This window comes from Crocuta crocuta, unplaced genomic scaffold (assembly GCF_008692635.1).
Source record: "Crocuta crocuta isolate KB4526 unplaced genomic scaffold, BGI_CrCroc_1.0 scaffold235, whole genome shotgun sequence".
Lineage (NCBI taxonomy): Eukaryota > Metazoa > Chordata > Mammalia > Carnivora > Hyaenidae > Crocuta > Crocuta crocuta.
This window is the reverse complement of record NW_027531285.1, coordinates 7,369,175-7,392,803: the sequence shown is the minus strand read 5'-3', so window position 1 is coordinate 7,392,803 and position 23,629 is coordinate 7,369,175. Positions and strand designations below refer to the sequence as shown.

The 23,629-nt window shown below is 38.1% G+C and overlaps 1 protein-coding gene across 1 annotated transcript in view; it reads right to left on the bottom strand.

The window, feature by feature from the left end:
• Positions 1-23,629, bottom strand: part of SLC26A7 (solute carrier family 26 member 7) — a 116,109-nt gene that overhangs the window by 44,071 nt on the left and 48,409 nt on the right. Inside the window, exons 4-8 of the mRNA XM_077771276.1 lie at positions 23,379-23,543; positions 9,768-9,920; positions 6,285-6,367; positions 3,743-3,890; positions 1,589-1,702 (exon numbers count right to left, since the gene is read on the bottom strand). Of these exons, the coding sequence (XP_077627402.1) occupies positions 1,589-1,702; positions 3,743-3,890; positions 6,285-6,367; positions 9,768-9,920; positions 23,379-23,543 (663 nt within the window). The remainder of the gene's footprint in view (positions 1-1,588; positions 1,703-3,742; positions 3,891-6,284; positions 6,368-9,767; positions 9,921-23,378; positions 23,544-23,629) is intronic.

The following is a 23,629-nucleotide window of genomic DNA, read 5'->3' as shown; positions in this document are numbered from 1 at the left end:
AGATCATGATTTCATGGCTCATGAGGTTCAGCCCCCACATTGGGCTCCGTGTTTATGGTGTGTAGCCTGCTTGTGACTCTCTCCCTTTCTCTCTGCCCCTTCAGTGCTCTCACCCCACCTTCTCTCTCTCAAAATAAACAAATAAATAAACAAATAAAAAGAATCCTAGAATTTATGATAGAAGTATCTTCAGAGTAGGGGATAATACTTGAGTACACTGCACATTAAACATTCAAATTCAGACCACAAACATTTGAGAGTACAGTTTGCGAGTGTTTATGCCAGTACGTATGTGAACCTATACTTGAAATCACTAGCTGCATAAAAGCCAATCAAATTGTCATGTAAACCATGCTTGAATGAGGACCTCACATCTTAGCTCACAAGTTGTGGCAATTATCTGTCAAATTGCTATACATTCTGAATTTGTCTCTGTTTCTTCTCCAGTCCATGCTACAGTCATCAGTAATTTTATTACCCAGCTATATGCTCTATTTTAATGTCAATTTACCCATCTTTCTCTTGCCACTTGCCCCCAAGTTCATACAGGCAGGTCTACTAGGCAGACCCCTAGTAAATGTTTGAATTATCACATAAAATGTTTTACAAATTCTCATTCAATTCCAAGGCTAAATAAATGTGTATTGTTTTAAAAATGGTTAGCTGTTAATACTAATTTCTTATATTAACATATACATAAGTTTTCTTATATGCAATAGTACTTAAAAGTGCAAGATTTGAGGTCCATCTATCTGGGTTCAAATCCCAGCTCTGCCGCTCAGGTCTGTGACTTGGATAAGCTATCTTAACCCTCTTTTCCCCAACTTTCTCATGTGGAAACTGAGGATAATAATTATAGCTCTTTCACAGAGTTGTCTAGAGGTTAAATGACTTCACTTATATAACAAGTATGACATGCAGTGCCTGGCACATAACTCAATATATGCCTCCACCAACACTACCATCACCATCATCTTCATCACAGCAACACCTTCATAATTGCCATTGTCAGCTTACTGGTACCCAGCATAATACTAGGTACATAGCAGGCTCTCAACGAATGTTGAATTGATTTAAGTTTCTAAAAATATATGCTAATTGTTTCTTTAGGCTAAAATGTGCACAGACGACTTATTACTCATGTATATACCTGTACATCTCTCTAGGCAGGAATTTCAGCGCCAAGGACTGATTTTCCATATAATTGATTTCGTTTCATTTAAAGGAAAAATGAACAAACATGGAAATTTTTTCAANCAAAAAAAACAAAAAAAACAAATGGACTGGTTAGATTAGCCAAAAACAAAATCAGCGGCACCACTAGAGGGAGCTTTATTCAAAGGTTGCCAACAAGCTGCCACTAAATACAGGAGTTTTGTCTGCTTTCGCAGTCATTCTGCTTCTGGAGGGATCATTCATAAGAAGAGAGAGAGAGAGAGACAGACTTTCTCGAACTAGTTAGAGACCAAAAAATTGAAGAAGTGAAGCTATTTCCAGGTCTTTAGAGAGAAGCTCAGTTTCTCCAAAAGAAACTGTCCAAAAGAAAGAGTAACTGGAAGTTCTTTGGCCTGTTCTGAAGTGACATTACCTGTGTCTTTGCCCCTGTGCTGTAGAGGCCAGCTGTCCTTCCCATGGCAGCAGCGCTTGGTATACAGAAGAAAAATGAAGGGATCACATTGCTGAGGCCGTGAGCCAATAATTCCTACAAGATGGATAATAGGAGAATATACCATTACTTAATCACAATCAACTTTAGGTGACCACAGGTTCATCCTGTCAAAGGATGAGGCTTGTCTGTACTCCATTTCTGTTCTCCCCATTTGTTGTCACTTAACCATTACAAAAAAAAAAAAAAATAGCTGACTTTTATTGAGTGCTTACAATGAGCCAGAAACTGTTCTAAGCATTTTACTCTTTAATGCTTGTAACCACCTTATAGGGAAATACAAGGATTTATTGTCTCTGTTGCCAATCTCTCCACCATCTTTCAAGTCACAACAGTCAAGGCTTTTGCTCCCACCATTCCATCAATGACACCCAGAAAGCTAAACCCAGTGATTAGTTCCTACCTACTTAGCCTAAAAGTGGCATCTGAGATAGTTGCTTACTTCCTCCTCCTCAATGGCTCCTTCTAATCCTTCTAGGATCTCACACCTTCCTATTTTCCTCTTACTTTCCTGATCACTACTTCCCAATTATCTTTATGGTTCCTTCTCACCAAACCAATCACAAATATGGGAGCATTTCTCTCTGATCTTAGCTACCCAAATATACGCTAACAACTATCAAGTCTACATCTCTAGCTTGGACCATTCTTCTGAACTCCAGACTCATATGGTCAACCTGCTACTCAGCATCTCCATTCGGATGGCTGCCACGTATCCCAAACATAACTAAATCATGTTTATTGCTGTCTACTATCCCAAGCCAGGTCCTTCTTCCCCATCTCAAGTTCCAACTGCTTAGGCCAAAAGCATTAGAGGTATTTTTGACTCCTTCCCCTTTTCCCAGATGGCATCCACAGCCAATCCATAATCTGTCTACTTCTCATCTCCTGCATTGCTACATCCAAGTCATCAAATGTCACCTGAATGACTGCAAAAGCCTCCTCAAGTTTTCCTGTTTCTGCTGCTGCCAGGAAATGAAACATACAAATATGCCTGTCTTCAGTTGGCTGGCACTCCAGTTAGGGACTGCTTACAGTAAACAAGAATAATACAAAAAGCAAAGAGAAGGGAGTGGAAAAACCTGGTGTTTAGCTTTTAGTGTACCAAGGAAGGCCTCAGTGAGAAGGGAATGTCTGAAATAAAAGAGGCATGCAGATATCTGAGGGAACAGAGTTCCTGGAAAAGGGAGCAGCAAATGCAAATATCCTGAGCCAGAAAAATGACTAGTGGGTCCAAGGAAAAGCAAGGCAGTAAGTATGGCTAAACTAGAGTATAAAAGGGATATGAAATCACAGAGGAAAGGGATGGTGGCAGGTCACACAGGGCCTTGCAAGCCTTGGAAAAGAGGCATTTCATCTGACTGTGTACGAGAAGCCACCGGGAGGATCTGAGATGAAGAAAGACATGCTCTGTTATACACCATTGGATCCCTTGTTCCTGGACCAGGGCCTGGTACATGGTAGAGCCCAACACACATCTGTTAACTGAATAAATCTGCTTTTTTACAGATGACAAAACTGGGACGCAGAAGTAATTAACGGCACATAGTATCAGAGTGAGATTTAGAAACAGGTAATTTGCCATTCTTAACCACTATTCCACAGCTGTCCCTGCAGACCTGTGCAGGAATGTAGGGTCATAAGGCTTGAAAGAAGAAGCTAGCAGAAGCAGATTCAGGAAGATGATCAATAAAATGTTCATTCTTTGGCATTCTTAGAATAAACACTTGCGCCCTTTAGTTTTTTACTAACAAGAATAAGTAATATTGGTATTATTTTTACTTTGATGTTTTAAAGTCAGCATGCAGTGATAAACATATGTAGATTCCCTCCTAAAATCAAAAAGGACATCAAGATGTCCCTCTTCCTAGGGGAAAAAAAGGCATATTATAAACCAATCCATTAAGGCCAGATTTTCAGCTTTCTATGAATGATTTTTGAGAGTTTTTGTGTTCTACCCATTATTGCTGTACACTTAGGAAAGTTACATTTTTTGTAAGTTCAACGTTCTCAGGATTTGGGAGCACGGAGTACCACGATACCACAGCTGTGGGGAAGGGCTGGGGTGTACTCCACCTGGTTGTCATCAACTGAGTATTTGTATTTTTTGGCAGATCCTTGAGCAAGAGCCAGGGAGGCCACATAACCGACAAGTGCCACTCCGAAAGCTTCAGTGATTACTGCAGAGAGGACATTCATTGGGGGAGCTTTAGGTGGAGGGATTCTGTGGAGAGAAAACCCATAATTAAGTCATCAACTTTTATGTAATTTCTGTAACAACTTGCAATGAATTCAACTGTGGTAATGACTATGAAGTTTACACAGAAAAAGTGAAACACCCGTGAAAACCCAGCAGCCTTGTCCTTAGAAGCCCTTTGCTTTCAATATTATTTAGCAGAAAAGCAAAATCACAAGGATCGGCACGGCAACAGCTCCATGTGTCCATCCGGCATTTACGCCCAGGGAGTTCAGGTTTTACATTACAGAAACTCTGACTCAATGAAAATGTTCTGTATCAGAGCAAAAGCAAATCTGGAGCGCTCTTTCATTCGAACCTTTCCAAATATGTAATTGGCAGGCATTAGAGACTCTACTTCCTGCCCTGGGTACTACAGTGTTGTACAAACAATGGTTTGCTGTGAGCTGTAATTCTTGAGCTAATCCCTAACTTTGCCATTGAGTTCATAATCTTAATTATGTTTTTAACTCAATCCTTTCATAGTACACTTAACTATGCGTCACATATGTGAAGAAAAATGTGTATAAAGGCTCCATCTACCCTCCGTTGTGAAATACAGGCCACAGCTAGCTGTTTCTCAATTTTAAAGAACTGCTTAAATAATTTCTTTCAACTAATACCCAGCCATTGTCTTATTGTCTTTTAAAAAACATTTGAGCCAAGGTATCATTGTTTATTTATATCCCTGATGGTACTTGGGAAGACTTACTTCCTCTTCAAAAACAAACAAAAAATCCCTCTGGGGAAAAGGTAGGAAAAAAAGGGAAGATAATTCATGTTGACTTAATCCCTAGCATGAAAGTGGAATGTTCAGCCCTTTCAATTAGCAGTTTCATTTAACTGTCCCCACAACCGCAGACCCAGAGCCACTCAGGCCCTCTGGCAGAGAAAACATTTCAAGAAAGTTTCGGTAATGTATCTAAGTCACAAAGTAAATGGTAGAGCTGGGGTTCACTGTCTCTTTTCAATGCCACACTCTATGATTTCTTAAGAGAATGGGTCTAAAAAGGTCACTCAAAATAAAGGAAAAATAAAGCAGTTGGGGGAGAGGCATGGTTTTTTTTTATCCACTTATTAAAGTTTACCCCCAAGAGAAATTGATCTGTAACATTACAGGCCCTAAGATATCTTAATATGATGTACAAAAGTGCTGCCATTTCAAAGTACAAGAATTTCTGTTGCCTAAAAGTTGAACTTAACTAATTACTAATAACAATAAGCTGACCTAGAAAGAAACAATAAGTTGACTTTTGAAAGTGGAAAAGTAGAGAATCCTGTAGAAAACCCAAATTGACTTAAATAATAACCTGTATCTACATAAAGGCTAAAGACAGTATTTTTAAAAATTTTTTTAAATGTTTTATTTATTTCTAGGAGAGAGAGAGAGAGAGAGAGAGACAGCGTGAGCAGGGGAGGGTCAGAGAGAGGGAGATACAGACTCTGAAATAGGCTCCAGGCTCTGAGCTGTCAGTCAGCACAGAGCCTGACGCGGGACTCGAACCCACGAACCGCGAGATCATGACCTAAGTGAAAGTCGGACGTTTAACCGACTAAGCCACCAAGGCGCCCCTAAAGACAGTATTTTTTTAAATTATCTTGTTAACCTCTGAGAATTTTTCTACTGTTCTTCCATTTTAATGTAATTAGAAACCAAAATTTGGGAATAGAAGATAAAAATACAGAGGAGTCAACAACTGTAACTTTGCCACACATTTATAAATACTGGTGTATATACAGCCCACAAAGAGGGAATGACTCATAACATACCCCTCTCTTCCCTAAGATGTCTTTATGTTCCTTCAGGCTATATTTGGATCTTTTTTTGCCCTTTAGGGTCAACATTTCATGTTAACCTTCCTCTTAGTGTCCACAGGAAGGCTTTAAGAAACCATACCCTCTTCTTTACTTCCACCCTCCCTCACCATTATACATCATCCAGGCCTATGTGTGGGCTTGCTATTTCAGATGATACTTGTGTGCTTTTACTATGTATAAGGTGAAATAAAAATAGTCATAAGAACATGTGAGTGGAATAGGGAACAATAAATCCCAGAGGCATGACTATAATTTGGAAATTCAATGCCCCCCTTTTTTTCTCCAAATAATATCTTTGTAAATATTTCCAAATCTTTTACCTGAAGCAAGGCTGTATAAAATAGTTGTCAACTTCCCTAGTAATAGGCAAACAGTTTAAGAAGTTACTCTTTCTCCGTATGTGTATTGTTCCTTCCTATTATTTTCAAATAGAAATTAATTAGAATTTTGTCCTATCCAGGCCCTTTGAAAGAAATGAAATACATAGTCACCTAATCCAAGTCCTTTCCTTCATCAAAAACAAACCAACAAAAAATAAATAAAGAAAGAAAAAGACTACATTACCCTTTTGGAATATGACCAACTACTTCTAATCCATATGTGATTTCCATATTGGTACAATAACAAGCAAATGATGCAGCAATAATCTGTGTGGTTCCATTTGAAAAAAGAAAAAGAAAATTATTACTGGCCTTTCAAACACCTTGAAACTATTTTTAAAAGTAAACATTGTTCATGTGCCCCATGATTGTCAAGAGTCATGTCACAGTTGCACAGACTTTTAAAAATTAAGAAAATGTTAAAAATCAAAAAATCCCTCTAAAATTTGAGAGCACTTGATTTGCAGCCTCAAAAAATTAAATGGTATCCAACAATATGGCCTTTCTAATATCCTTCCCAATGTGCCGATCCAATTATGTCTGACTTTGAAGGGGCACAGAACAGAATATAGGTGCGTATGTGTGTGTACAGTTACCATAACCAGCTTAAATACTTGTGTCTCAGGGTGTGAGGGAGTGCCTCATAACACAGCACGATTTCCCTCCATGACACCAACCTCTAAGGAGTTTGAGGAATTGCATTAATTTTCCTATATAGGTCAGTAGTCAGTGATGATTGACAGTCTCCCTTGGAAATTTTTGAATTTTGAACTTTTACTATTTCTTGAAGCAAAATATACGAGTTAATAACATGCTGGACCTACTGTTTTTAAAGTTACCTCCGGTGGAGTCTAAGGTGCCCTACACTGCTATGATAAGCAAGGTCAAGTATCCTCTGCCTGTATGCAGAATCACCTGAAAAATGCATGTTCAGAACGCAGTTCAGCCTTTGTTTTTCCTACCATGCCACCCTCATATTTTCCATCCATTTTCACATTCTCTTTTTATTCTTCTGATGTTTTAATAGGTACTGGAAATCTCACATGATTATGGTATCAGTTTAGATCTACTTATACACTATACTGTGGTTGCTTTTGTTTTAATCAAAAAGAGGCACACCAATTATCTGTTTAAAATACCAATTTAGCATATACATGGCCAGAAAAAAAGGTTTAACAAAATCACACTAGCAAATTAAGGCATATTTGAGAATTAATGCCCAATAACATTATTTTGTAGGGATTTTCTCCATCTGTATATTTCTGTTCTCTGTGATGATATTTAACCAAATTTACAGAGGGTTTTAAAACAACAAATAGATTCAAAAAGCAAAACACCCTTGAGAATTTTTTTTAAAGGCAACAAAACTATACAGATGATACTGTTAAACCTAATAAGTATTGTGATATAACAGTGTTTTCTGGTGAAGATAGCAGTAGTTAAAAATTCAGGCTATTAGGTTAGAATCAGAAGTATTCACATATTCAAAAATCCCTAAGACAATTAATAAATTTAATTGCTAATAATTTCCAAGAAATATTTACATCAGGTCAGAAAATACTGTGATATATAAAAGAAAATACCATTAGGCACAGAATATTGGTTCCTTATTGAAAATGGAAGAACACACAAGGTTCAGTACTTGTAGCCAATATTACAATCAAGTAATCTAAGCCACTGAGTTGGCTTCCAGACATCTTATTTCCTCGCTGTATTTCTTTCACGTGATTAAACTTCCTTTATCAGCCAAGTCATTGGTCTGTCTTTAATAGTATTTTAATATTATATGTGTGTATAAGACCAGCACTGCCCTTAGACTTGTGCAACATGGGATACATGTCCAGGCAGGTCCGGTGTTTTAGAGGGTTCTAATCCAGCCCTCCTCAACCTGCTGTCCTTCCCATACAATGAGAGCTTTGTAGGGATGAAGGGATGTGCCCAGCTTGCCTGTACCGTCTTTCTGGACTATACTTTGGATACTCAAGAATCTATGGTTTCCACCCCAAATGGCCCACAGAGTCTTTCCCCTAGATTCATCCTCCCAATGTGGCTTGTAAATAGGCCAAAGGACAGTTTTGGTGGTAGAAGAGTGAGGATGTGTTTGGAGTTTGGATACTGGGACACGAATGGCCACACATATATCTATGAGTCTTCCTTCAGGTGAGACAGAGTGGGAGTAAGAAGAGAAGGGCAGCCCAGTGAACTGCCTCTCCCCAGGCTGCCTTTGTCTGGCAGAACTCGAAGGAAGAAGAGAATTCTCTCTTCTGACCTTTCAAGGTAATCACTAAGATGTTTTAGTCAAACTAGGAAAACAAAACCTGTTTTCTTTAACACTTTGATCTATACAGTTTAAGTATTGGGGCCCAAATTAGTACTTTTGCCTTGGCTCTTGCAAATATCAGGGCAACCTTGTGTAAGAATTACCTCTTTTTTAAATATAAGAATAAAAGATAATTCTTACTAGTTTTGCATTGAATAAGTAATTTTTTTATTACCAGCTCAAGGGCCTTGTTACCTAACGTTATTTTCAATTCTTGGTTTCAGGCAACTTACGTAAAGCCTCCCAAGATATAATAAGATTTCTTTATACCTTTAGGACTTTGGAATAAAATGGAATGTTTCACAATTTTCGCTGCGAAAGTTAATAATTATAGTCCCCTCCACTTTTATGGCTTATTTGAAATACACACAAACACACACACATTATATTGATCACATATGTTACACGGATCTCCATAAATTATCAGGAGTAGAGAATCATCCAAGGTCTAGCTCTGGAGAGAGGCCATCCATCTCAGTTCTACAGAAATATGTCACAGTCCTCAGAGAGTTTCCAATGTGCTAGGCTTACACATTTATGTAAACCTATACCGTTCAGCAATATAACTGAATATTTCAAGAGGTGAAACTATTTAGATACCTCTTGTCCTGTACATGTGTAACCCAAAGACCATTAAAAAACTAAAGTCAATTAATGATAAATTAGTAGGCTGTGATTGTGTTAATATTTTATTTTCAGCGTATGCTTTGTCTAATTAAGAGTCCTCATTAGAGCCTCTTAAAATTTCAAAATGCATTCTAATGCACTAAACTTTAATGCAAAGTATAATTCATTGCTTTGCCAGGTACAACAACAAAACAATATCTTAGAGAACCAGCTCTGGCCCGTGAAAGTCATGGGTATCCTTTCAAAAAAGCAAAATTAGGTCAGTAAAAAAGGTGTTAATAACTCTATCAATCACTAATGGACATTTGTTAACTGATAATACTTCTATGCATATCATACAGATGCCACATCAGTGGGATGGGGTATCACTTTTTATAGCTTTTAGGAGAATCATTCCAGAGATCTTCTGAGTCTCACCCTTAGAAATGTCTCCTTATTTAAAATCTGAAGCTATAGGTTCTATTATTTATGTAAAAAAATTACAAGCATATGAGAAATGCCGTGTAAATTGAAAGCATGTGTGCCTCCTTTTTTAAAAATTATTGACTCAAAATGTTTCCTGTTCTTACATTAATGTATAGCCCTGCAAAATTAGCCTGCCTTTAATGAGAGACAGGAATAGTTGTGGGTTCTGTAGACAATATAGTGAACCTCTGCAGGTTACCCCAACAACTGGCAAACCCTGGAAGGCAGAATGCGAAGTGTTGATTTCATACTTACCAAAACTAAATCGACAGGAAGGACAACTTTAATTTTCCTTTTAAACTGTTCATTCAGCTCTTTAACGAGAACAAGCACCACGATGCTCAGCAAGGATAATAGCAGGGCCTCCAGTCGGACAGACTTGATGTTTTCAAAGACATACGCATAGATCTACAGTGTTAAGGAAAAATACAAACAAAATCCAGGGTCATCCACAATATGCCAAAATCGAAATCTGGCTCCAAATGAACTCAGTGATATTTCACAAAAATATGTTTAGGGGTGAGGAGTGGAAACGTGGGGAGTAAAAGGTGGCTAGTGCTGATTCAGAGCAAGTTATCATTCATTCGCATGTACAAAATTGCTTTGCCCTTGATTCTCCCACTCAACTCAGTGTTTACTCCTGCCTACATAAGGACAATGCTAGAGACAATGACTCTTTTGGGTCTTTCCCAGGACACCTCAATGGGCGGAGATGCTATAACTCATTACCTACATGCAGATTCATCAGTAAGAGCAGTAAGGGGACATAAGCTCTTCCTCAAACTCCAGGATCAAATATGCACATGTACTTTAAATATCTATGGATACATCTAGAGAATTAATAGCTCTACATAAGGAGATATTTGCATTTATGTGTCTTCCAAATTCTCTCTTGCAAAGATATAGCACTTGTATAATTTTAAAGGTTTTAAATAGGCCTTAAATGCTTATCTTCAACATGTCCCTTAACTCTTCCTTCTGTTGGATCAAGCTGACTATGATTTTTATACCCTCGTTCCTGTTTGTCCACAACAAATTCTTCAAGTCATTTCAGGTGATTAAAACCTAGCTTTCACTGTAGCTCACAGGCTATTCTCACAGCAGCCCAACTTATTGGTTGGTTCTTTGACCTCTCTTCTTAGTATCTCAAATATAATTTGATCACAACTAATAAAACTGGATCAAAATATTATATATACGATGGATCAAAAGAGCTTACATAAACTCTGTTCCTTAGCATCTCCTAAAATTCTGTTCAGCAGGTTTCCTAATCAAAGGACTCAGACCCTCGGGTCCAGAGATCAGGAACATCCATGAGGTATGTTGTAAAGGAGATGCATCAGGCTATTTGAACCTAAATTCTATACGTTAAATGTTACCATTAACACCGTAACACTTTCAAACACACAAATAAAATAAACTCAGTTAAAATGGAGCCTCACTGACTGAAAGGGATCAGGGTATAATGTAGGTAATCCAGAATCCCCTGTGTCTACACAGTTTAAAAACAAAACAACAATAACAACAGCAAAAACCCAAACACTATGTGTGTAAACAGATACATTAGCTTTACCTGTTACCTTTTTCACAGTATTCTATTTTATCCCACACTATGAGGGTACTATAATATCATAGTTACCTGCGGTGCAGACAGTATTTTTCTCTGTCTCTGTGGATGATAATTGTTCACAAAATCCCTACAGCAAGTGAAGGAGCAGGTTCCGTTTCTCATAGTCACTCCCTACCCAACGGCAAGGACTAAAATCCAAAATGCTACTCAGTGAAAAATTTTCTATAGGAGATGGGGTTAGAGGAATGTCAAGAACTTTTTGTCCAAATACATAGCTTTCTGACAATTTAAGGATAATATTGAGAATATCATTCAGATGATTTGTTAAGAAAAAACACAAGCATCCAAATGTTTTAAAGTAGTTACAGGATTATTCCTTCCATTTCATCCATGGTATTAAAAGTATGCCCTTTTCCGAAGAAGACATCCAGAAGGCCAACAGACACATTGAAAAGATGCTCAACATCACTCAGCATCAGGGAAATACAAATCAGAACCATACTGAGATACCACCTCACACTGGTCAGAGTGGCTAACATGAACAACTCTTCGGGAAATTACAGATGCTGGTAAGGATGCAGAGAAATGGGAACCCTCTTGCACTGTTGGTGGGAATGCAAACTGGTGCAGCTGCTTCAGAAAACAGTGTGGAGGTTCCTCAAAAAAATTAAAAATAGAACTATCCTATGACCCAGCAATAGCACTGCTAGGAATTTACTCAAGGGATACAGGAGTGCTGATGCATAGGGGCACATTTACACCAATGTACATAGCAGCACTTTCAACAATAGCCTAAGTATGGGAAGAGCCTAAATGTCCAACCACTGATGAATGGATTAAGAAAATATGGTTTATCTATACAATGGAATACTACTTGGCAATGAGAAAGAATGAAGTCTTGCCATTTGCAGCAACGTGGATGGAACTGGAGGGTATTATGCTATGAGAGAGAAGTCAGTCAGAGAAAGACAGATACCATATGTTTCCACTCATATGTGGATCTTGAGAAACCTAACAGAAGACCATGGAGTAAGGAAAGGGAGAAAAAAGTTACAAACAGAGAAGGAGGGAGGCAAATCATGAGATACTCTTAAATACAGAAAACAAACTGAGGATGGATGGTGGGGTAGGGGAGTGGGAAAAATGGCTGACGGGCATTGAGGAGGGCACTTGCTGTGATGAGCACTGAGTGTTGTATGTAAGCAATGAACTATGGGAATCTACCCCAAAATCCAAGAAGACACTTTACACTGTGTGTTAGCCAATTTGACAAAAAGTCATATTAAAAAAACAATAATAAAAAAATAAAAGTGTGCTATGAAAGTGCCTGTATAAGAAAGAGAAGAAATATGCTAAACTCCCGAGTCATACCAAATTTGCTGTAATGTGCATTTTGAGAACATGTGTTTGCAGTAATAAAAATGACCACCCCAGAATGAAAGGAATGACAAAACAAAACAAAAACCAGGGTTTTTATTGTCTGTATGAGTTAAACTATAACATGTAGAGCAAAGCACATCTCACAAGATGCTCCAGAAGAACATGGGGGCAAGCAAAGTTTTGTTAGGACTAGCATGAAGAACACAATAGACAGCAGGCTGATGAGGAGTGTCATCAGTGACTGTCATGTGGACCCACACAGAGAAGTCAGAGCTAAAGTCAGTTTGTAAGCAATGAGTGGCAGATGGAGACAGTGACTGGAATAAGGATAGGGATACAAACACATATACACACACATACTTACACATAGTTATGCATGTTCATTTAACTCAAGTCTAGGCATCCTAAGTATACATTAAAATTTCTCATTTCTCATATAAATCCAGTCATCTTAGAATACTATCACAAGCTTCAGTAGATAAAAATTCCTATTGAAGATCATCTTTCACTTCTCAGACCTCAGAAGGGCAAAGACAGTTTATATGTGTACAGATAAATAAATAAGCTATATCATCACAACTGACCAAACTGTTTAATAAAAACAGGTTAACTCATTTTGAGACTATAATACTAGTTCTTTAAAGGAACCATTGACTATAACTTGACATAAAATGAAAAATATAAATATGTATAAACAAATCAATTTTGAGGTATTTCAAAGAATAAAAATAGCCTATTGATAATACATCTACTGTTTCTTATTATGTTCTTTAGGGATGAGACTTTACTGAAGTACTCAATAAACATTTGCAGACACATAAGTTTATTTATATAATGTGTTTTTTTATCTGATTTGACCATTCTTAAGGTTTTACTGATGAATTTTCAACTTCTAGAATAATGTGTGGCAGATAGACACTAAACAAATATTGTTGAGTGAATAAATACTTTGACCTAATGTAGTAAAAATAATAATAAATCTGTAAATAGGAGATTGTACCCTGAAAAAGCAGGATGAAGAAGAGAGACAGGACCCAGACTATTCTGTCTTCACTATCAATACCTGAGCTACATCATATTTGTAGTTATCATTTATTCATTCTCTCAACATGTTTATGTGCAAAGCCTTGATCTAAATGTTAAAGCTACCATTGCAGTAAATGTCAAGTAATTATTTTTTATATCTTTTATATGATCCAAATAATCAGATTTTTAGTAACTTATAAGAATAAGCCAAATCTAAAGCTCAAAAAATTTATATTTGGGATTTAGTTAAGGAAAACAAAGGAGGTCATACTCTTTCAATAGTTTCTCATTATACAACTGTTACTGAGGTTCTGAATAAGGCATGTCTAGAAATACCTGTACACGAAGAAAAATCTAAATTACATCAATTTTGTTAAACTTAATAAGGCAAAGAGAAAGACCTTAAATTTTTAGAAATATTAATAGTATTAAAAACTAAAATGGACTTTTGGGATTCCTGGGTGGCTCAGTTGGTTAAGCATCTGACTCTTGATTTTGGCTCAGGTCACATTCTCACGATTTGTGAGTTTGAGCTCTGTGTTGGGGTACATGCTGACAGAATGGAGTCTACTTAGGATTCACCATTTCCACCTCTCTCTGCCTCTCTCTAGCTTGCACTCACACTCTCTCCCTCTAAATAAATAAACATTTTTTTAAATTAAAAAAATCTAAATAGACTTCCTGTCCAATACTCAATTAACCATAAAATTCTATCAACCAAGTAATCAGAAAATTCTGTCAACCAAAATATCCTTTTCACCAGTATTCTGGTTGCTTTAGGTTTTGCTCTAATGAAATCTCCATGACAAAAAAAAATGATCTTAATATTTTAAGTATATAATACTATCATTGACAATTCTTCAATAGCAAGCAGCAATGAGTATGTTTCTGAACTGTCTATAAAGGGATCACATGGAATATGCTAATATATATTTCTATGCCAAAATGAATATATAAACCCTTTAGTAGTATTATTTATTATTCCTGTGCTGTTTTTGTATTAGGAATCTGTCATAAATCACTTTAGGTTTTGCTACAGAAACAACAGAGTGATAGTACAACCAGCAAACTTTAATAAATCTGTTAGCATCCTACTGTATAATAGGTATAAAGTACTAATCTTGATTCCCAATATATAACTTTGAGTCTATCATCAAGCATGAAACCAAGAATTTCTGTAGAAAAAAAATAGTAACATTCATAAATGTTTGCTACCATGTGTTTAGACTGTGGTTTGAAAACACATGTGGCATGTGGCACCATCTGTGCACAGACATATCTTTAAAATCCATCAAGTGCACTTATAAGGGACAGAAGAGAAGACATGAACATAGAGTGGAAGACTTTGTGGTAACAGAGGCACACAGTCTGGTGTGACGGAGCCACAAGCCAAAGAATGTGCAGAGCCACCAAAAGCTGGAAGACCAGCAGGGCTTCCCCCTAAAACCTCCAGAGAGAGCATGGCGGGGCTAATGTCTTGATTTGGGGCTGCTGGACTCCAAAATGTGAGAATAAATTTCTGTGGTTAAGCCACCAGCTTTCTGGGAATCCGCAATAGCTTTCACAGGACACTAACGTAGTTACCAAGTCAAATGCTTCTCATTGCTGAGATAACTCAAAGAGGGGGTTATGGACTCAGCTGTACTCCCCTAAAGTTCATATGCTGAGGCATATGCTGACACCAGTGATATACATGCACAGTGGGAAGACTATGTGAAGAAGCAAGGGGACAGCCATCTGCAAGCCAAGGAGAGAGATACCAGATGAAACCACCTCTGCTGGCACCTTGATGGTTGATGTCTAGCCTCCAGAACTGTGAGAAAATGCCTGTTTGTTGTTCAATCCATCTAACCATGGCAGTTTGTTACAGCGGCTCTGGCAAACTACCACAGAGGTATGGGCGACTCAGATCTTTTCCCTTTGGAATTTCATATATACCCTAGTAAATTCCCTCTTCAAGTTAACTAAGATAGAAGTATTTTTAAGACAGAAAGGAAACTAAACAGAAAGCTTTTAGTAACAATTGCTAAATGATTAATACCATTAAGAGAGATAGCCAGCTGATGGGGTAAGCATCTCTCCCAGACAAAAAGGCATGGTGGATAGCTGTGGTAAGGATCTCAACAAAAGTGCCTAACAAAGGCAATATTTAGAAGACACTTGTCAGAGCCCAGAGGCCCCAGAAATCAAGCAGTTGAACACACTCATTTTGTAGATGTGGAAATCTAGGCTGTAAAGATTAATGACTTAGCAGGTGACGTGGCTTGCAAGTGACAGACTCAGGACTATGATGCAGGTTCCCTGAACCCTAGACCAACACATTTACCATTTTACCAATGCCTCACTCACCATTCCCTTCTTTCAGTCCAGCATACAATTGTTCCAAACTTCCCTGGTGCTTCCTGCTTTCCTTGGAATGAAAACACCACCCCTTTGAAGGGGAGACCACCATGGTGCATGAGGTCTTTGATTTCGGTTGTTAGTGGTGGGATTTGGTGGTACCTGTCTGCATCTCAGGCAAACCAACCCTTCTCACTCCTGGCTTTAAATCTGTGACATCAGTAGCAGAGTCATGCCAGGCAAGTGATAAAACCTTCCAACTTGATTCTGAAAGCTGTGAGTACAGGAACCATGACTGTTTTTTCTTAACATATTCATATTTAGTGACAGTCTCCTTGCACCCATACAGTGCATTCACCTTAACTCCTTCTCTCCATCCTAAATGGACAGGAATTTTCACATGTTTGCTATCACAAGCAGATGTGGGGAGGGCAACTTGTGATAGAAAGAATGGAGAGACTGCTTCAATATCATCACTTTCTAGAAGAGTGGGAGGATTAGCATTTCTAGACACTAGGCTAGCCGTCTTATGTACAATGACTCACCTAATTTCCCAATTAATATAAGGTGAGTATTATCATTTCTCCTTCGCTCTGTCACTTTACCCACCTTCAATTACCTGACCTGGTTTCCTTCTTTAACACTATCTGAGATTATCTTTTTCACCAATCTGCCTCTTCCTGCCCTACCTCATGCCTTTTCAGTATTTCAATAAAACTCCATGTGAACAGGAATATTATTTTTCAAAGGCATCCCCAATGCTTATGAGGCAATCAGTTAATATTTTCTGAGGGAATCGATTCCTATGGTTCTTGAATCAAGGATGCATACTAGGGGCACCTGGGTGGCTCAGTTGGTTAGGCGTCCAACTTCAGCTCAGGTCATGATCTCACGGTTCGTGGGTTCGAGCCCCGTGTTGGGCTCTGTGCTGACAGCCAGCTCAGAGCCTGGAGCCTGCTTCAGATTCTGTGTCTCTCTCCCTCTCTGACCCTCCCCTGCTCATGCTGTCTCTCTCTCAGAAATAAATAAAATGTTAAAAAAAAAAACACTTTTAAAAAAAGGATGCATACTAATCTCTTCCCATCCATGTGTAGTTTGGAAAATCTCCCCAGATTAGTCTGTTGAACATTTCTGATTTTGAAGCCTCATACCTAGACCAACGTTCCCATCTGGCAGGTGAGGAGACTGAAGTCTGTTATCAGCCCTGGCTTTTTTTTTTTTTTTTTTTTTTTTTTTTTTTTTTCTGGCTTCTGTTCTTAAAGTGAGCTTTCACGTCCTTGGGACCTTTAAACATGACCTACAATTGCCCAGACATGCCCTCTCCCTGCTCCAACTTACTTTCAACTTTATTATATTTGAATCCCACCTCTAAGCAGATACAGATTTTGCTTAGGGATCCCTAAAGCCACCTCCAATCCTTCCCAAATCAATGGTGGTACTAGTTCTCCCTGTTCTTAAGAATTTGATGTCTCCTATACACTTTGCCTACAAATCATTAAACATTTTAGGACCAGTATTGTTGAATCAAATGCCTCAAATCTCTCTACATCCTAAAGTAGCACAAACAGCACAACAAGAGAAATATTAAGCTGAAACCTTAACCCTAGGCTGTATTTTCATGAGTACAAAACAAGACCTTAAAAGGAATAAAGAAAACAACATTCTATTATTTTTTACATAATTGCATGCAAACTTCTGACCAATAAGTGCTGCTCACACTGGGCATAAACCCATTCAGTATTGCTTTATGGGATAAATTAAATCTGCAACCAAAACGTGAACTAGGGGAAGTATGGTGTGTTAAACACTAGAGACAACATTGGGTACACGAAACTCGCAATGTCTACAACCAAGCTCACCACGGCCCAGGTGGCATCCGGCCATCCCTTGTTTACAACACTAAGTTTAGTTTGAATTACTCAAGCATGGATTTTGAAGTGCTGCATTTTTCAGTGAATTGTGGGGGATAGAGAGAGCTTAACCCAAGATGGTCAGGTCACAAAAATACTTGCCCTCTGATTTAGAATCTTAAAGTAACCTTTGTTGCGAATTCCCATGTAATTGTTCCGCATCCAAATTAAACCTGCCACATTTTCTATCCCCTGCATCACTGATTGAATCAAGCTGCAGATGAACATTCCTTTTTTTCCCCTTCAATTTATTCTGTCCATTTTTCAGGGTATATTGAACATCTTGCAATTCACAATAGACATGTCACAGTAAGTGCAGAGAAAACACAGGCTTTCATAAACCACCAAAGTGTGTTCTTCTTGATTCAGAATTCCCAGAGGGCTTAGGTCTTCAAAGTAGATTTATTCTCCACACATAAACCTCGTTTGTACGTACTTAATTGTGATCTCATTCTCTATTTTTAAAAAAATGTTTCATTGGCTCCGATTTCCTTCTGACGTTTCTATCCCATTTCATTAACATTCTTGGTTCCTACTTTGCAGCCGTTAGGGATGTCCAAACTAGAAAAGTGTTTCACTTGTACTTCAGGGATGGGGGCAGGAATGAAACTGTTTTTCAGTTTTGAAACTCCTCATATTTAAAGATGGAAAGAAAAACTTCCAAGGAGGGTAGTTGAATACATTGCCAAGCTTGCCTCGTGCTCTTGGGCTTAACATACAGAACTGTACATAATTATTTAGAACAGTACTCATATAAAGCCATGCCAGTGAAACTAACTTTGCCAAATGTATCCTATGTTGCTACAGGCTGAGACACTGGCGCCATCTCAAAGAAATCCACATGTGCTAATATGAACGAGGAATTTGTGTAATTTTTATTGTGCCTTTTGGGGAAACATCCTTTCTAATAAAAAGATACATTATCATTTCTGAGTTAAAAAAAATTATTCTAGAGAAGATTTAAACTTTTCTCTCTTATCTGTTTGGGGAACCAACAATCAGGCAAATATTTGAATCTTAAGAACAACAGGAATAAAACAACGTAACTGGTGAGCCAGGGTCTCAAGATAGAAGTGACCTTTGTAATTTTATTGCTTCTGCTTAGCTTTAAATATATTCCAGCAGTGTTTATAATTTATTAAATGAGTTTATAACTAATGGGGGGGGTGAGCTGAATAGATGGAAATATTTTTAAATGAAAATAAACAAAAAACAGCATTTCTTCAATTCTGATGACTAATCCTTATTAAGAGCAGATATGGTTTTTTTTTAATGTTTTGTAAGTTTTGAAATCATATAGCTAAGTTGCAAAAAGAGAAGTAACTTTGTTTTACTGTTTACCTTTGGTTATCTGATCAAGTCCTCCATAGATTACAGGAAAAGAATCTATTACTATTCCATTATTATAATAGGTAACAGTATCTATTGCATATGTAGCACTTTAAAAAAAATCGTAAATTTGTTATATCCAATATGCATTACTAGTATAAAGATAATGGCTTCTATTTAATTAATACTTTTTATATTCCAGGAATTTCATTTAGGGGATGAATCTCCATAGGTATAATTATCACCAACTTATAGAGCAGGCAACCAGAAGCCAAAGATACTTGGTCATTAGGTCAAAGCAGCAGAAAGCGTTTGTGGCATTTAATACTTCTGGGAGAGCCCCTCAGGTGAAGCTGGCTAACAGTTTTCAGCTAGAAGAGAAGTAGCCTAACTATCTGAGCTTAGCTGGCATTGGTGGCATGAGATCTTCTACAGATACGGAAAACAGAAACGCATTAGGACATCTCGCCTTAAGATCTGCCAGAGACCTTTCCTATAATCTGATAGGGCAGAAACGAGCATGGTACCACCACCTGTATCTGATTCAAATTGCTCTCTAAAAATGTTATGCATGGGGCACCTGGGTGGTTCAGTTGGTTAAGCATCTAACTTTGGCTCAGGTCATGATCTCAGGGTTGTTAAGTTCTAGCCCCACATAGGGCTCTGGACTGACAGTGCAGAGCCTGCTTGGGATTCTCTGTCTCCCTCTCTCTCTCTCTACCCTTCCTCCACTCATGCTTTCTCTCCCTCTCAAATTAAATAAATAAACTTTAAAAAATATAAATAAAAATGTGCTGATGAGCCAAGAACATCAACCAGCCCGGAGCAACCCAAGGGATGGAGATTTTACACAGAATCAAGCATCCCCCAGACAAAAGACACTAAGAAGCCAATCCTCAGAACAGGATAAAGCCAGAAGGCTGTGTTTTCTCTCAAAGCTGATAGTAAGGATTATCTACTATCAGAATTAATCAGAATTAATCAATAGACACTTTGATTGGCCAAACTTGTGTTCTATTGAAAAAAATGAGGGCTCTAGCTGGGAAAATTAGGAGTGATAACTGGCTCATTGTGCAAGAATCTCAAATAGTCTAGATATTAATTTGTGTCCCAAATAATACCTTTATCTCCCATCAGCCTGAGGCTTTCAAAAAGGATATAACAGTTGCAAAAGCTCAGGGGTGGGAAGCACAGTCAAATGGTGAATAATCCCCAAAATGTGTTAATTCACTCTCCCCTGGCTTCTCTGACCTAATGACCAACGCCTCCATTTTCTTCTCTGTTCTATAGTTCTGTGCTGACCTCAGCTCTGCTCCTTCACATCCATCCAAATGATGCAGGGGCAAGTTCAGAAGACACATTATCATCATCAGATTTTTCAGCCTAACTACACCAAAGCTCACTTTGCAAATATCCCAGTATAATCTACGCATGATGCAATTTATATCTGCATAGCAAACCCTACCCTTGTTTATAGTACAGTGCAGGACTCTGTGACATTGAAAAGCAAGAGCAACTTTCTTCATTTTCCCTCAACACAAAGCATAGCAACTTCCACCGAATGGAATAATGTGAATTTTAAGTCTGACATCTAGAAAAATTCTTAAATCTGATTCTATTTCATTGTGAGAACTTTTAACCCTGCCCCAAAAAGCCACCTAGTATTTGACCAACAAAGTAAAGACTAAGTAGCTTGCAGTTTTCCTCACAAGAAAACAAGATGGAAAATAAAATCGTACACAAAACAGTTTAATGTAGCATTTTATGCACACTGCCGTGAGAGAAGCAAGCTGAAAGACTAGGTGTCATTCCCATATCCAGCTACCTTGCTTCTTTTAACAGAACTAGGAAAAGAAAGCATGATTATTTGTGTAGGTGAATATGTAACTTTCTCACATTTCCTTGCACTTCACATGCAGAGATGAGAACACCATTCAAGGAGGTCACGGCAGAATCTAGTGCTGATGTGGTCCTGTTGTGTAGACCTGGCGTCACCAAAAGTCTTAACTCCAGTAGTCACCTGACAGCTTATAGCTACTTTGGGCTGCTCGTGTTTGTACTGGAGCATGGAATTATGTTGCCTCCAGGCTCCATTCCAGTGTTCTTGTTTTAGTTTTAAGCTTTCTTATAATGAATGAATCACTGAGCAGGATATCACCTACATAACAAAAATTCAGGACTGGCTTCCAGCTCCCTGTTGACAATTATTATTGTTTATTGACTACATTACCAGTTAATCAGAGAAACACACATTTAAGCAGATCAATACTCCTACTTTTCACAGACCAAAATGGCAAATTTTAAAAACAGTAATAATCAGAGTTGACAATGACAGAATGAGAGTGCAATATTAATGAGCAGAACTTTTTAGACTGAAACTTGGCTACACACACACACACACACCTTTTGACCCAGTAATTCCATGATTAGGAATTTATCATAATGAAATAATTGGTGATGCAGATAATAAGATACAAATAATGAAGATCCTCATAAGGCTGTGTACAATACTATGTATAATAGGGAAACACTACAAACCACTTCAACATCAGGGGTTAGATAAAGAAATTACTGTACTTCCATATGTTAAGCTAATATTTAGCCTTTAAGATCAAGAAAATTGAGGGTAGGAACACTCTCATTATAAAACATTACTGTTATTTAGTATATAGCATTATACCATGGAAGCTCCAAATACGCCGCCCCAAAATATGCCTCTTTGACATAAGGATTATTTTCAACTTATTATCTGGAGAAACAGCAGACACAAGGAAGCTCTGAAGAGTACATATTACCCGTTTGTAAGAGAAATTTACTTTTATAAAGGAAATCTCCATTTGTAAGGTGTCTCTTTCTGGGTACCAAGAAGAAAAAAATGACACTAAATCACAAGAGACTCTTAGCAATAGAGAAGGAGCAATTTACATCTGCATAGCAAACCTCATCCTTGTTTATAGTACTTTTCCTTGTCACCTTCCCATAACTTGCCTCCCCACACTCTTTCTTTCTGGGTTTTAGGTGAACATGGTATTTATGCCCAAGTTCTAGCCACCTCTTTTGAGTTACTCATCTCGGAGTTTCTCCCATGTGTATGTGAGACATACAGGTTAACAAACTGGTTGGTTTTCTCTTATTAATCTATTTTTTGCTAGAGGGTCCACAACTCAGTACCTAGAAGAGTAGAAGGAAAATGTTTTTTTTCCTGCTCTATGAAATAAAATTAAGTAAAAGGAAGTTTGGTTGCCCTAAAGTTGATTAACAAGATATTCATTTTCTTATAAAGCTCGCATAGGATGTGACTTCCTGGGCAGTCATAGATTTTAGGTCAGCCTCAGAAAGAGACAAAAGCAATAGAGTATTATTAGGATAATATCTTGAAACTGGCCAAAGCTTCCTTTCTCAGGTTCAAGTGACTTTTAATAACTGATTGACTGTGATTGGGGCTTCAGCAACCAATTTTTTAAAAAAAAAATTTTTAACATTTATTTATTTTTGAGACAGAGAGAGACAGAACTTGAGTGGGGGAGGGGCAGAGAGAGAGGGAGACACAGAATCTGAAGCAGGCTCCAGCCTCTGAGCTGTCAGTACAGAGCCCGAAGCGGGGCTTAAACTTACCGACCGCGAGATCATGACGTGAGCCAAAGTCAGCCGCTTAACTGACTGAGCCACCCAGGCACTCTAGCCACCAATTTTTGACCAGGCCTGTGGTTTGAGCCAAACCAGAGTTCACAACACTGAATGAATGTGGTAGAGCATACTGTAGTTAAAATGGGCCATGATCCCAGTAGATGGCTTCCACTAGAAGTTGGCAACATAACTCGCTCTCAAAAAAATTCATTATTTTTTTCTAATCATGACCCCAAATGATACCATACTCAATTCTTATAAAGAAGTGCTTCCAAAATTAGTAGAATGTGTTAAACCGATTTTGTATCCTAAATCACATTTTAAGTATACTAAAAGATTACATTTTTTTTTCATTTTTTTAGTTTTGAGAGACAGAATAAGACAAAGCATGAGTGAGGGAGAAACAGAGAGAGAAGGAGACACAGAATCTGAAACAGGCTCCAGGCTCCGAGCAAGCGTTCAGCACAGAGCCTGATGCGGGGCTCGAACCCACCAACCGTGAGATCATAACCAGAGCCGAAGTCAGACACTTAACCGACTGAGCCACCCAAGCTCCCCACTAAAAGATTGTATTTAAACCAAAGTTCCCTCAATACAGAAAAATCTCAGTATTAGAATTAACCAAATTCTACTTAGTGAAACACGCTCCCAAAATACACGAACAAACACATATGAAAAACTCACGTAAAAGAATCCAAGTGGTCCAGATATATATGGCATTTTCATTCCCAGGAGATACTTGACTTGTGAAGTCACGACGTGGGTGGCAGCTCCAGTTGTCATGGCGCTGATCACAGGCTCTGTAAGCAGGAATGTGGCACTGCCCAGCTGTAGCACAAACATGGCCACCTAAGAGGACAAAGGAAAGGGACATTTCCCAAGGTTCCTAGAGGAAGTGATATCTGACACATTTTCATTTTCATTTCACACTGACA